The sequence below is a fragment of the Anomalospiza imberbis genome, chromosome 2, assembly GCF_031753505.1.
Source record: "Anomalospiza imberbis isolate Cuckoo-Finch-1a 21T00152 chromosome 2, ASM3175350v1, whole genome shotgun sequence".
In the NCBI taxonomy this organism is placed as follows: Eukaryota; Metazoa; Chordata; class Aves; order Passeriformes; family Viduidae; genus Anomalospiza; species Anomalospiza imberbis.
The window spans coordinates 51,019,248-51,031,837 of record NC_089682.1 but is presented as its reverse complement, the minus strand read 5'-3'; the positions used below and the strand labels follow the sequence as shown (position 1 = coordinate 51,031,837).

Sequence of the window (12,590 nt, the reverse complement as noted above, 5' to 3'; positions counted from 1 at the left end):
AGGATTAAATTAAAAAGCAACCCAGTAAGGTAAGTTACATACACCAACATGAAAAGCCTTCTGAATAAAATGGCATTCTAGAGAAAAGGGCTAAAACATGGTGAAAAACTAAAAGGAATGCTAGTCATGAGGAAGCAATCCCACCTCTTTTCCACAGTCCAGTTTACCACCTGGCACTACAGCTGGCCAGGAGGCTGAAAAGCCTGCCAGAAGAACAGCCACAACCCCATGTGCTGGTGGTGGAATAAACAAATTCCACTGCTTATCATCTGGGCCCTGCAGGTGCCAAGCCCTCTCTGCATGGTGTGAAACATCTTTGCACTGAGGCCAACGAGCCCAGTCAGGAGGAAGAAATGGAGTACGATCAACAGCGGTGCCAGTCCAGCAAGGAATCAAACTGGTGTCCAAATAACAGAATATCCAAGAATAAGTGATGTAACATCTAAAGGTAAGTCTGAAAACATATTGTTACATATATAACATATTCCTAACAGCCCACTTAAAAATTCTGATCATCTTAGGTCAAAAGTTCAGGATTTTGATAAGCCAACCACAGAAAAATAGTGAAAAGGAACTTTTTTTGTCTTTGTTCAGCTGATAGGATTTGAGGTTCCAGGTTATTAGAGTTCTTTCCCAAGTGTCTTTTGTGGACTTAGGAATTCTTCTGCAATAGATAATTAACTGCACATTGCTTGGAAGAGATACAGAAGATTTCTTTAATTGGTTACCTGAATTCCTTTTTGTGCAAATTTATTTTTGTGGGTACAGTCAGCCTTGTGTCTCAGACACTGGCACAATACTGTGATGTACTTGCCTTACAGAAGACTTGGGATTTCACTTACTGATCATCCAGAAAAGTACAGACTGAAAGGCTGTGACAAGTTGCAGTCCCCTCTCAATATGCCACAAATGTATGAAATTAATTGGTGATTTCTCTTACGCTTCTCAGAAGAAAGGTGCAGACTCATAGAAAGGTGTCCATGAGTTGTTGTGGCAGTGGGGTTGGAGGTACAAAGAAGTAGGCAGGAGATAACAAAGGCCTTTGGTACTTTGGATACCAAGCTTGACTTAAAGGGCTCACTTGGCAGCACACAAAATTTAGCTAAGAGACATCTACAGCATGTTTCTTTAACTTAGAGAAAAAATATACTTATTTAACTTGGCAATGGAAACCACTACTGGAAGTATAATTTTTCAGAAGAATTCTAAAAGAAGGTACTTATTTATCAGTGAGTACACATAGTATGCCCAATAATTAGTAGTTTTGTGGTGACTTCTGACACCATCTACCACGAAGAAGCTCTAGTTCTTCCTGGCATCAGGCATTACTATAAAGACATGGAAATAATAACAAATGGTGGGCACACCAAGAGGGCCACTTACAATATGATTGCTTAAAACAATACTTTAGCAACTTAAACCAGTATTAAGCACAAAAACCTCCATGCAACAGTTTACTACTATTATGTTTATACTACTGATGTACTTAGCATGTATTCATTTTTGCCGGTGTTTTAATAACCTATCAATGCCTCTGCCGAGGTTATGACTATAAGGGAGAAGAGAAAAGCTCAATGTAATGTGTAATGTAATTGTGTGTTTGTGCATAATTTCATAATGTGATCACTCCTGGAGACCTGTGTGCATTCTCCTATTCCAGTAATCACTTAGAAAGCTTACTTGTAAGGTGATTTCCAGTGCAAGTTAAGAACAAAACCTTTTGACCCACAACTACTGCAATCAGGCATTTATTGCTTTAACTGGCTCTGATGTCCTGGAATTTGATGGCCTTATTTAATTTACCAGAAGGACTATGAAAGGTCAAAGAACACGTACCTCTAGTGAAGGCATTCACTCCATGTGTAATACAGAAATGTATGCCATAATCTAAACAGGCTAAATTTAATTCAATTTAAATATACAACCATCTCTGCTGAGTTTTTACCACTTCTAACAACACCGTGGGCTTGTGAAAATGTACAGGAATGAGTAGCTCAAGACATTTTATAATCAGCAACGGGTATTAAATTGCCAAATATACCAGAAAGAAACATTACACAGGCAAAAATGTTTAGAACAGATGGAATATCACTCAGGCTATCCTAATCTAGCTAGCATAGAAATAGTGACAGGAGCCAGAAATAATATGGGACAATAGCACTTTTAGTGGGTGGTCAGCCAAAAGTTTGCCTTGAATATGTACCTTATTTACTTATTTATAATTTTGAACTTGAACTGTTGGTGAAGAATCCCAAAAATATATATTTAATTAACCAATGGCTGTATAAAAACAGAAATCCCCAATGCTATTTGTATTAATGCAATAAATTAATGCTCTATGAAAAAAAAGGATTCATTATGAATTAATATTCAAAATATTATGCTGATTGGATGGAAAAATCAAGTACAACTGAAAAAGGATAAATTATCTTTTCCCCAAGCAGACCTGTACTTTTAATAAATCTTTGTGGTTAGGGATGTTTATTTAAGGCTAATGGAAATTGAAGCTCTCACTGTCATCTGCTATCCACCAACATGGAATTTTTTGGTGCTGAAGTATCCAAGCCTGAATACTGCACAGTCCAAATACTGCATGGTCTGAATGTGAGTAGGTCTGATGTGAACACAGCACATGCATAGAGAGTAACTAGAGAGATACTTGGCTTTAAGGCTTCCCTACCAAGTCTCCTGACTTGGACTCAAACAAATGGGTGATCTTTTTCACTGAAGCGTTTTCCAGTACTTATTGTGGATCTGACATCTAGAAAACATTAGTAGAATAGCCACACAATAATCAATCTGTAAATTTACACAGACTGAGTGTCAATATAATTTCGTAATCGCCCTTGAGAATTGTATAACAAGATCAGTAGAAGCAATTACACATGGCACTCTGAGGAATTAAATTCTGTAATAAAACACAATGAGATATTTTGCAGGGCTCAAGATGACTTGGGCAAGTCACATTCCAGTCTTTTATTGATAAATTAAGAAAAACCACCCCAAACCCAGAACTCTACCTGTTGTTGGCACAATCCACTTTGGCAGTCCAGGTGCTTTTGTTCTGGCTGGTGCTAGTGTGGTTTTCCTAAAAGCTGTGAGAGAGTTTCAAAAGAAAAAAGAAAAAATATAAAGAAGTTCCATGAGAAGAATTTTGAACAGACTTCTATGTGATGCCAAGAATTCCACACTAGAGAAAAAGTAACAGCTGCTGTGATGACACACATAGTTTTGGTTTCTTTTCTTTTTTTTTTTTTTTTTCTGACTTTTGAAATGTTTTACCACTAGACTTATTAATTGATTGAAAAATACCCCCTTTTTTTTTTCCTCCCAGCAATACTTAAAATTCTACTAAGAATAGATAAAATTAATTAACTATTTAATCTCCTCCCCATCCCAGACTGAATAAACAATTATTACCAGGTCTGGTCTGTGATTTATCCGATGGCTGGGGTCTTGCAGAAGTGAGACGAGTTTTATGAGGTGCTAAAAGAAATAAGGTCTTGTTTCAATGCTGTGTGTAACAGAACACGGACAGAGCAGTGTGATTTGCCAGACAAAAAAGGTCCATGCACCAATGCGATACAGCAAAATGGACACATGAGAGTTCTATGAGTTCTAATTCAAAATGCATGTGGAAAGTGCTAGTTTCTTTAGTGGCCAGATGACTCCATCATGCAGTCTGACCAGTTACATTCATATGTAGGTTTAGGAAAAGGATGTAAAATATTTACAGCCAGTTACCCAACTGTATATGGATACAGAGTTAGCTCTGCAAGGTATCCATGGCCTTAAGACATTTAATTAGGTTCTGTAAAAAACAAACAAACAAAAAACCTCAAAATAAAACACCAAACTGAAGCCCCACAAACCAAAGACTTAGATAAAACTATGAAACATTAAAATATTGCTGAGAAAACAACTGTGAGCATTCAATGCAGACACTGTGCAGGGCAGCTGAAGCACAGTGTCATCAGCAAGGCTGAAATCAGGAGACCTCAACCTTTTCTTATAGTTGCCTTTCACTTGCAAAATAATTTTGATAGTCTAGATGTTATGGGATCTGTGGAAGCTGAAAGCATAAGCAGTAGTTACTGTTATCTTGTGCCCAATTAGCAATATCTGTAAATCAGTTTCTTTTAAGTATAGCTGGCTATTTGATATTCAAGACAAATAAATGTTCAACCCATAACTCTTAATTTAGCCTCTCCAAAGCATCAGAGAAAATACAGGACAGAACATATTACTCATTTTTGATATTTAGATTGGGGAAGTTATACTGATTTAGATTTTGCAAGGAAAAAGTTGGAACTTCCTTAACTCGATGTTTGCCACACTGTATACATACGAGTATCCAATACACAGCTCTAATACTGTTTAAAAACTTTAAATAATCTTAGATATCTGAGGCAATACTCAGCAAATTACATTTTCAGAGCAATAAACGAAAATATTTGATAAGAGGAAAAATAAATTTTCATATTACATATTTGAAACAGTTTTAAAGGTAATGAGCAGACCATTAAACTGCACTGATTTTATTTAAGACCTACAGACTCTCAATACAACAACTTAAGAAAATCTTAAAAAATTACCTGTATTGAACCAAGGAATTTCGGTTGCTTGACCAATTTTGGGCCTGGGTGAAATGTGGTATGTTTCATTGGGAACTGAAAATGGACATATTACTGCTTAGCAAATGCAAATGATTTCCTTTTAAACATAAGATATCACAGGTGGAAAGGAAATTCAAACTGTCTGTGCAGATCATAAACAAGAGAGTCAGTGCTAGAAATCTGGCTGAAAATCATGCTTTCATACATGTAAAAGACTTTTTGTGTCTGGTAAGATATATATCATTAGTAAGTCAGACAAAACCAGAAAAGATGATAAGGCAATGCCTTTTTACATGATTCCTCAGCCTCGTACATGTAGTATTTATTTCTATAAAGAATCACATGAATAAGAAAAATGGCTGAAAAATTAAAACCAGCAGCATTTTGTACATGCACTGGACTGCAACTAAAAAATGAACATGACAAAGATATATTAAGGTATTTCTGCTGATTAAAGTGTAGGTTTAGCCATATAGCAAAAGCAGAGAAAGTAGAGATTGATGAAAAATAAACTGATGTAATATTCTCATTACCCAAAGTTATTTTGGACCCAACATGAACTGTTACAAGGTTAATTGATCCCAGGTGTGTTGCCCTTGGAGCTATAAAAAATAAACCATTGTTCTGTGAGAAGGCAAATTAAAGAAGTTGGATTTCATGAAGGATCTGTCTCCATTGTTTCCTTAAAACCTATCTGCACATCTGCTAGGACAATTTTAACAGACATGAGACAGGCACATTCTGATTAGTCTGGATGTATTTTCATGCTGACAATCAGACAGTGCAAATATTCTGCTGGGCCCCCACTAACTTCAGAACACTTGCCCTAAACCTGGAGTTCTGACAGTCTTTGGTCGTTCTCATACTTGTTGATTAACTTACACTTCACAGAAAAATTCTAGAAGTTTTGAGTAATATATTTATTTTTCAGACCTCACTCAAATTTCAATGAATTAATTGAAAGGTCTCTAAGTTACTGGATGAAAAGGACAGACTGGCAGGCAGAGGCACACACTGCATGGCTCTTTGTCTTTCAGAAATAAGGTAAAAGTATGGAAGCTGGAAAATAACCTACTTAAATACTCACTAAAAAGTGCCATTTATATTTCACAGTAAACATTTGTTTACAATTTTTCCTACCAGTAGCTTGTTTTGCATATACACCTTTATAAAGATTTAAACTTTAAAAGGCAAAAAATAAGCCTCTAAATTCTGTCCTCTAAAATTCTTTCCCTAAAACTAAATTTGTAGTGGTACCAAAAGATGGCACTTGTTAACTATGACATGATTGGAAATAGCTCTTATTCAACTGACACTTAGAATCTAACTTGGTTATTGAACAGCCTTTCAAAACAAGGTATTTAGAAAAGAAATCCTTTTCCTGGACTGTTGAGTTTGATGTTCACAGTAATATATATGTACATAGGGTATATGTATAGATAGAATATAGGTCTTGAATGAATAGGGTCTCTGCTTGAAAACTTTTTGGCCATAAAAATGGACAAGGAGAAAGCAGTGGAGGGAAAATTACTAAACTATTCATTAAGCTATTTGTCTAAGAATAAAATTTTATCAATTCGGAGGTTAGATCAGAGAGAAGGAAAGATCAGGAACTGCTCTTATGGACAGGTAGTCTCTCCTCACCTAACTATATTTTTCTCCTGTTACCTTCCTCCTTAGCAATTTCTATTGAAATAGATCACCTGATGGTAAAGCTGAGATATCACCACCCTTCACTATAGATGTGCATCCCTGAATCTACAATGGTTGCTGCAAAAATCATTGGTATACAAGGCACTTCTACTCTGAGCATGTAAATATCTTGGACTGAAACTCTGTAACCCGATTTTCAAAAGTACTTGAGAAATTGAATCAAATGTATTTAGAATAATAAAATTCCACCAAAACAAAAGAACTTTTTGAATTTAAGCTCAGAAATATATTTTTATTAATATTAATTAAATTTCTCACATTTTTTTGATGGCTACTAAACCCATCCAACTGCTTTCCATGGAAATTTATCCAATTCTTGGGCATTCAGTTTGATATAATTTATGAACAAGTTCCCAGCTGAACAATGATACAAAATTCTGTCTACTTATTATGCATGCAGCATGACCACAAAACTCAGTGACAGCAGAAATATAGCTAAGGCAGTGCCACAGTAACACTTCTAAAGTTACAAACTGTAAATTACCAGGTTTAGTTTGTGGTACTTCTGGCCCAACAGATGTTTTGGATTTGGAAGGAATGAGCAATGTTTCTTTTGGAGCTGAAAGAAAAGGAAAAAGATTATTATTGTATTCTTCAGGAGTCATAATCCAGTGCCATACTTAGCCCACAGAAAATGCATGCCTCAAATGCCTGAAAAAAGACAATAACAAATCCATGGCTTTCTGGAACCTGAAACAAAATGACTAGCCAAAGCACAGAAAAGTCCCAGCAGTGTGCTGTAGGATAAGTTGAGTTAGCGGCTAAAATTCTTGCTCTAAAAGAAAAATTAGGCCACTGACTTTGATTGGAGATCTGACAAATACAGACTTCTGACCAGACATAAGCTGTAGGCTATTTTTGCTTTACTTGACAAATAAAAATGAGAATCCTCTGTGCTAAGATACATGCACGTGGCAGCAGAACAAAAGATAGTGGAATGGTGTTATATAAATACCACAGTGGAGCATGTTCTCTAGAAATCTCTCCACTGAAAAATTAGAAATACCTGCATCTTAATGTTAAGGAAACTTATTTACCCATTGTTGCCCTTGATGGACCAGTAGTAGATTTTGTAATAATTGGTTGTGGAGTTGTCGGAAATATTGCTGTTAAGGAGAAAATGTGAAAAATCTTAGAATATTTATCTGTAATCTAAACAAAGCAGCATTTGCTAAAACCTGCAAAATGTCCCAAACTAAGGAGTAGCAGAATATCTTGATAATCAACTGCTGACAGATATAATTATCTCTCTATTAACTTCTGCTATACATTCATACCAAAAATGGGAAGCCACATAGCCCTCCATAACTCTTTTTAAAGCTACTTTCATTTCAGTACAGCAGAAAATGTCTGTTGCTAACTGCACAAGCACATTGTAAAGAGGTTCTGCTGCATTTCAATAAAAGATTTAGAAAAAAACCTCACAGAGGAGCACACAAGATTACCAGTAATCACAGAGAACTCAGTCTGCCTAGCCACTGAAATTTGTCAATACCCACATTACTACATTTCAGCATTTCAGTCATCATTTGCTATGTGCAATAGACAGAGGAATACCATTATATATATCATACATATTTACCATTATTTGTAGTGCAGTTTTGGTTTATTTTGGATTGATCATCTGAAATTTAATGCATTTGTTTCACCACAAAACTGGCTACGAATAATCCCATTAAGAAGCACAAAACCTGAAACTTGGGAAAAGAATGATTAAACACAAAATTAAAAGAATGACTCCATTACCAGGTTTGGTGTATGGTACTCTTGGTCTTTCAGTTGATTTTCGTTTGGTATGAATGAACTCTTTTTCAGCTGGAGCTGGAATAAAAACAAAAAGCACCCAAAGCAATAATTGAAAAAATGCGCTGCTTTTCACAGCACACAAGGAACATAGGTATGATCTGATCTAGAGTATGGCAAATTATGTAAGAATAAGCTGAAAGCTGGAATTCCTGCAAAGAAAGGAAAAGAAGTTAAATGGTCACTTATACAAGAAGACTGCTAAAAAAATATATACAAATTTGTAGCTTTGCATCAAGCAGTCTGGAATAGAGTCATTACCATCATCATACTGTAATAGGACAAAAATAGACAGTGGTAACCTGTGTCTTCCTCATCTGCCACACACAAGTATATGAGGACAGGATTTTTTCTTCAGTGGAATATTTATGTCAAAGTTGATTTCTAAATTAAATTATTTTGTTCTTATGTGGGAATGATTTAGTATTGTTATCCTCACACTATTCAGATTAAAAAAAATCTTGTAAGTAAAAGTAGGTATCATTTACTGGAAAAGGTTATATTAGCACTTTTTAGTCTGTGGTCTACACCAGTGTGACAGGTCCAAGATGATCTGCCTTAGCCTGTGCAGTTTTCATCCCCCTTGCTCTGAAGAATCATTTTCTGCATGTGACTATTACTCAGGTAGCTCAGGTGTTTACAACAGGGCACCTACTTCATAAAGCTATATGAACAGATACTAAATGAATACTAACCGAAGTATCACTGCATACAGGGTATATATATTGAAATAGAAACATGTTTAAAAGCAGTTTTAATTTCCTCTTCCTCCAAAAGAAAAGAAACATAGTTTGAATATTATAAAATGCCTATTAATATTTCATTAAATATTAAATATATACCATTTCATTCTCAGAAAATCACAGACAAAGTCTGTCTCTGAAGCCGGGGACAGAAAACTAGTTGAACAACAATTGCTCAAGCAATGCTCCTGCTCCCGGATACTGCTTGGGTTCAGTGACCTTTACTTGGTCCACATCTGACAATTAAGTTAAGAAGGAAGAACACTCAGCTTGAAACACTCAGTTTTCATATATGGTTAAATATATGCTTTCATTCAGATTAAATATATGAAACACTCAGGTTTCATATATTTAAGCAAGTTTTCCCAACATAGATAACTAGAAGAAAGCAGATAGGATGGTTTAAAGAAGTAGAGTGGGATTTAGATGGTCACATAGCTGATCTGGAAACTTTATGCTGTTGTTGATATATTAGATTTTTTTTCTGTAAAATTAAACAGACCATGAGGAGTGAAGAAGAAGAGTATTTTAGAATGAAATTATCCACAATTCATATGAAGAATAGGGGATTAACTCAATTGGTTAAAGCATGGTGATAATGCAAGGATTGTGATGGGCCAGTTTACTTCAGAGTTGAACTCAATGATCCTTGTGGGTCCCTTCCAACTCAGAATATACTGTGATTCTGTGAAGCATCACTATCAGCTCTTTAAATAAAGTCCACTTTTACTGGAAAATAGATAACATTTGGAGGAATTGCATCATCCTGACTGGAAAGGCTAGAAGAGGAGGAAAAGAACCTTTGAAAGTAAATGAGCTCACACATTATCACCCTTATCAAGAGCAAAGAGCAAGTATGTATCTACAAGTAGAGAAAAATCTCAATATTAGGTTTTAATAAAATATAATGAGCTCTCTCTAAGATTATATTCCCTTAAAAAGGTGGAAAACAGAATAATTATTTATGAAATAACATTTACCAAATGTTGCTTTTGTTCTTTCAGGAATATGAGGACCCATAGTAGTATCTTGTTCATCAAAGGTTGGAAGAATCTCTGTTGAAAAAAATGTCAATAAATTATCTGAATAATGAAAGGAATCTCCCTTTTCTCCTTTTCTCAAAAACCTTTCAGCACTATACTGTATACAACAGGAAAGCGATGTTTTAAAACAGCAATGGGCATTTACCCTCAGAAATTTATGGTTAGGAAACGACAGTAACAAACCTTAAGTGAAATCACTGACTATATTATATTGGTCTGTGGGATTTATGATGGGAGTCACCTAAGCAAAACGTAATTAAAGGGAATCCTCACTCTAATCTGGGTGAAAATACATGTATAAAGAAAAAGCAATGCAACAGCATTAGGAGGTTTCTCTCATAAAAGCTTCAAAAAAATGGTGCAAACTGTTAAAGTGTGTTGCTCAGATAGAAGCTGCCAATAAGATTTTATCTTTGATTAAAACATACATGTAGATACTTTTTCTTCTGTTAATATCTGCATAAAATACAAAAACTATTGAACTGTTTCAGTTTCCATAAGATTTAATTGCATCCCTGCAGAGGTTTCTTAACCTAAAATAATAACCAGGTAACAGTGGATGCACTGATGATTTTCCCCCCCACTGCCATCCCAAAAACAATTGTTCAGTTATCCACTGAAGCTTCAAAAAGACCAGATAATTTACCAGGCTTCCTGTATGGAGCATCTGGCATGGAAGTTGCTCTCGGTTTAAAAGGAATATGTTGTGGTTCTTTAAGAGCTGAAAGAAAAGATCTGATTTAAAGGTTTATACTTTGACAAAATTAGGTTTGTTGCACAGGCACTGCATGTCTCATGCTTGCAAAGAATAAACGAACCCTGCATGACAGCCTGAAAAACTGAGTGTCAGATACACACAGGAACTCAAGAGAAAACAAAATCCCGAACGAAAATATGAGTGCAAAATTAATCAGGTAAGCAAAATCTGGAGTCAAGCAACAAAGCCTGAAAGAGCACAGACAACTACAGGGAATTTATTTCCATCTGTATTTCAGAACCCATAACTGCAATACCCATGGTATGCTAGTCTCCTACAAGTGTCAAAGGAATTACAATGTGGGTGACACGGAAAAAGATTTTATGTGAAGACAAGAAACCAGCAAGGAATCTTTCAATACCTGCAACAGAGTAGAACATAGTTTAATTAGTAGAAAAGAAAACAATTCAAAACCACAAACAGATTATGTGAAAAACAGACTAATGGTATATAAGCATTGGCCCAAGGAGTAGCAAAAAATAATAATGACCAGCTCAAGGTAACAAATTTACCTGCTGCTGTCTTTTGTTGTTCAACTCTAAATGTGTTAACTGCCAAAACTCCATAAAAGCAATAAGATACCCAGAGTTAGTGGTGAGAATAAGTTAGTGGTAAAAATACTCCCTTTAACATGACTGGTTTGTTTTCAATTTGTAACGCATTCTTTTTTTTTTTTTTTTCTTTTTTTTTTCCTTTGTAAAATTAGTGAATATACACTCACTCAAAATAATGTTCAATGGATACTCTCAGAACTGTTAGAAGTTACAGAGGTTTGACAGTTAATTACTATTCAAATCCCTATTAAGTTTATTTTTAAGGGTGACTTTCCTTTCCGAGGTCACACAAACCTATGAGCAATTTCAGTGAGAGATATTTGGAGTCATACATAAAGGCCCTCAAATAGGTTTTTCTCTAAGCATCTTTTGACAGGCACAAAAGAGATGCAATTTCTTCCAACTTCTCATAATGTTTGTTGTGTGTTGTCTACCCTGATGTACAGATTATTCATCAGTGATAGATGTCGTGTGGCTGAAAAGCAGAGGCAACTACTAAAATTCAGACATTAAAAATAGAAATCAACTCTGTTTTCTTTGAAACACCTATTTAATGATCATCAGAGAATGTATTTGTAATATGAAGAAATGTTAATCAACACTTGATTCACTGAGGAAGGAGAACCCAAAAGAACCCCTGGATATTCAAGCACAACAAAACAACAATATATGTACCAGGTTTTATGTGTGGTACATCTGGACTTGGTGATGCCCTGGGCTTGGAAGGGACTCGTCGACTTTCTTTGGGACCTGTGGAAACGAGCAAAGTTTTGAATTTGTTATTGAGGATGATGATTCTTGGACTTTTGAAGATGTGCAAAGTTTTGAACACATTGTAGAGGAGGATGATTTAACATATGTCTTTCGATTTTTCTGATGAATCAGAAGATTCGTTTTCTGCTAAGAAATGTTTTAGGGATTATTTCTGTCATTTTAAAATAATCCCTAAGAGATCTCCTGTTAGTGCAATCAATACAATGCCAGTGCGGAGACCAAAGACAAAGTGACTTTTACGCTGCAGTGTCAGATCAACTCTCCACTCCTAACAGCAATAACAAACACAGCTTTCTACATAGTAAACTGCTGTAGTTCTAACACTTCCTAGTTGTGCTTCACAAGTGTTTCATATTCAAAAACCTGGTGCTCATTTAAATCAACTCTGCATTTAAAAAAACCAAAAATCCTCAGCAAAGCAGTCAAAGCAGAAGAAATATGGAAATTTATCTCTAATTTCCAATTTGACAGAGCTATGTCCAAAGTTTTGGGAACAGCAAAGTATTGTAATTTTACACTTTTAAAGAAGCAACTCACAAATATTTCTGTCACATTCTACGGAAATCAAGATGCAGATTTTCCTGTGT

At 35.4% G+C, this 12,590-nt stretch overlaps 1 protein-coding gene across 50 annotated transcripts in view; it reads right to left on the bottom strand.

The window, feature by feature from the left end:
- ABI3BP (ABI family member 3 binding protein) overlaps positions 1-12,590 on the bottom strand; it is a 125,620-nt gene that overhangs the window by 32,430 nt on the left and 80,600 nt on the right. For 43 of the 50 annotated variants that reach the window (XM_068180918.1, XM_068180905.1, XM_068180903.1 and 40 more), the window contains 10 exons: positions 11,905-11,979; positions 10,565-10,639; positions 9,856-9,930; positions 8,076-8,150; positions 7,367-7,435; positions 6,814-6,888; positions 5,150-5,218; positions 4,596-4,670; positions 3,421-3,486; positions 3,021-3,095 (listed from right to left, as the gene is read on the bottom strand). In XM_068180918.1, coding sequence (XP_068037019.1) covers positions 3,021-3,095; positions 3,421-3,486; positions 4,596-4,670; positions 5,150-5,218; positions 6,814-6,888; positions 7,367-7,435; positions 8,076-8,150; positions 9,856-9,930; positions 10,565-10,639; positions 11,905-11,979 — 729 coding nt within the window. The remainder of the gene's footprint in view (positions 1-3,020; positions 3,096-3,420; positions 3,487-4,595; positions 4,671-5,149; positions 5,219-6,813; positions 6,889-7,366; positions 7,436-8,075; positions 8,151-9,855; positions 9,931-10,564; positions 10,640-11,904; positions 11,980-12,590) is intronic. The other 7 variants (XM_068180911.1, XM_068180910.1, XM_068180921.1 and 4 more) reach the window with 7 other exon arrangements.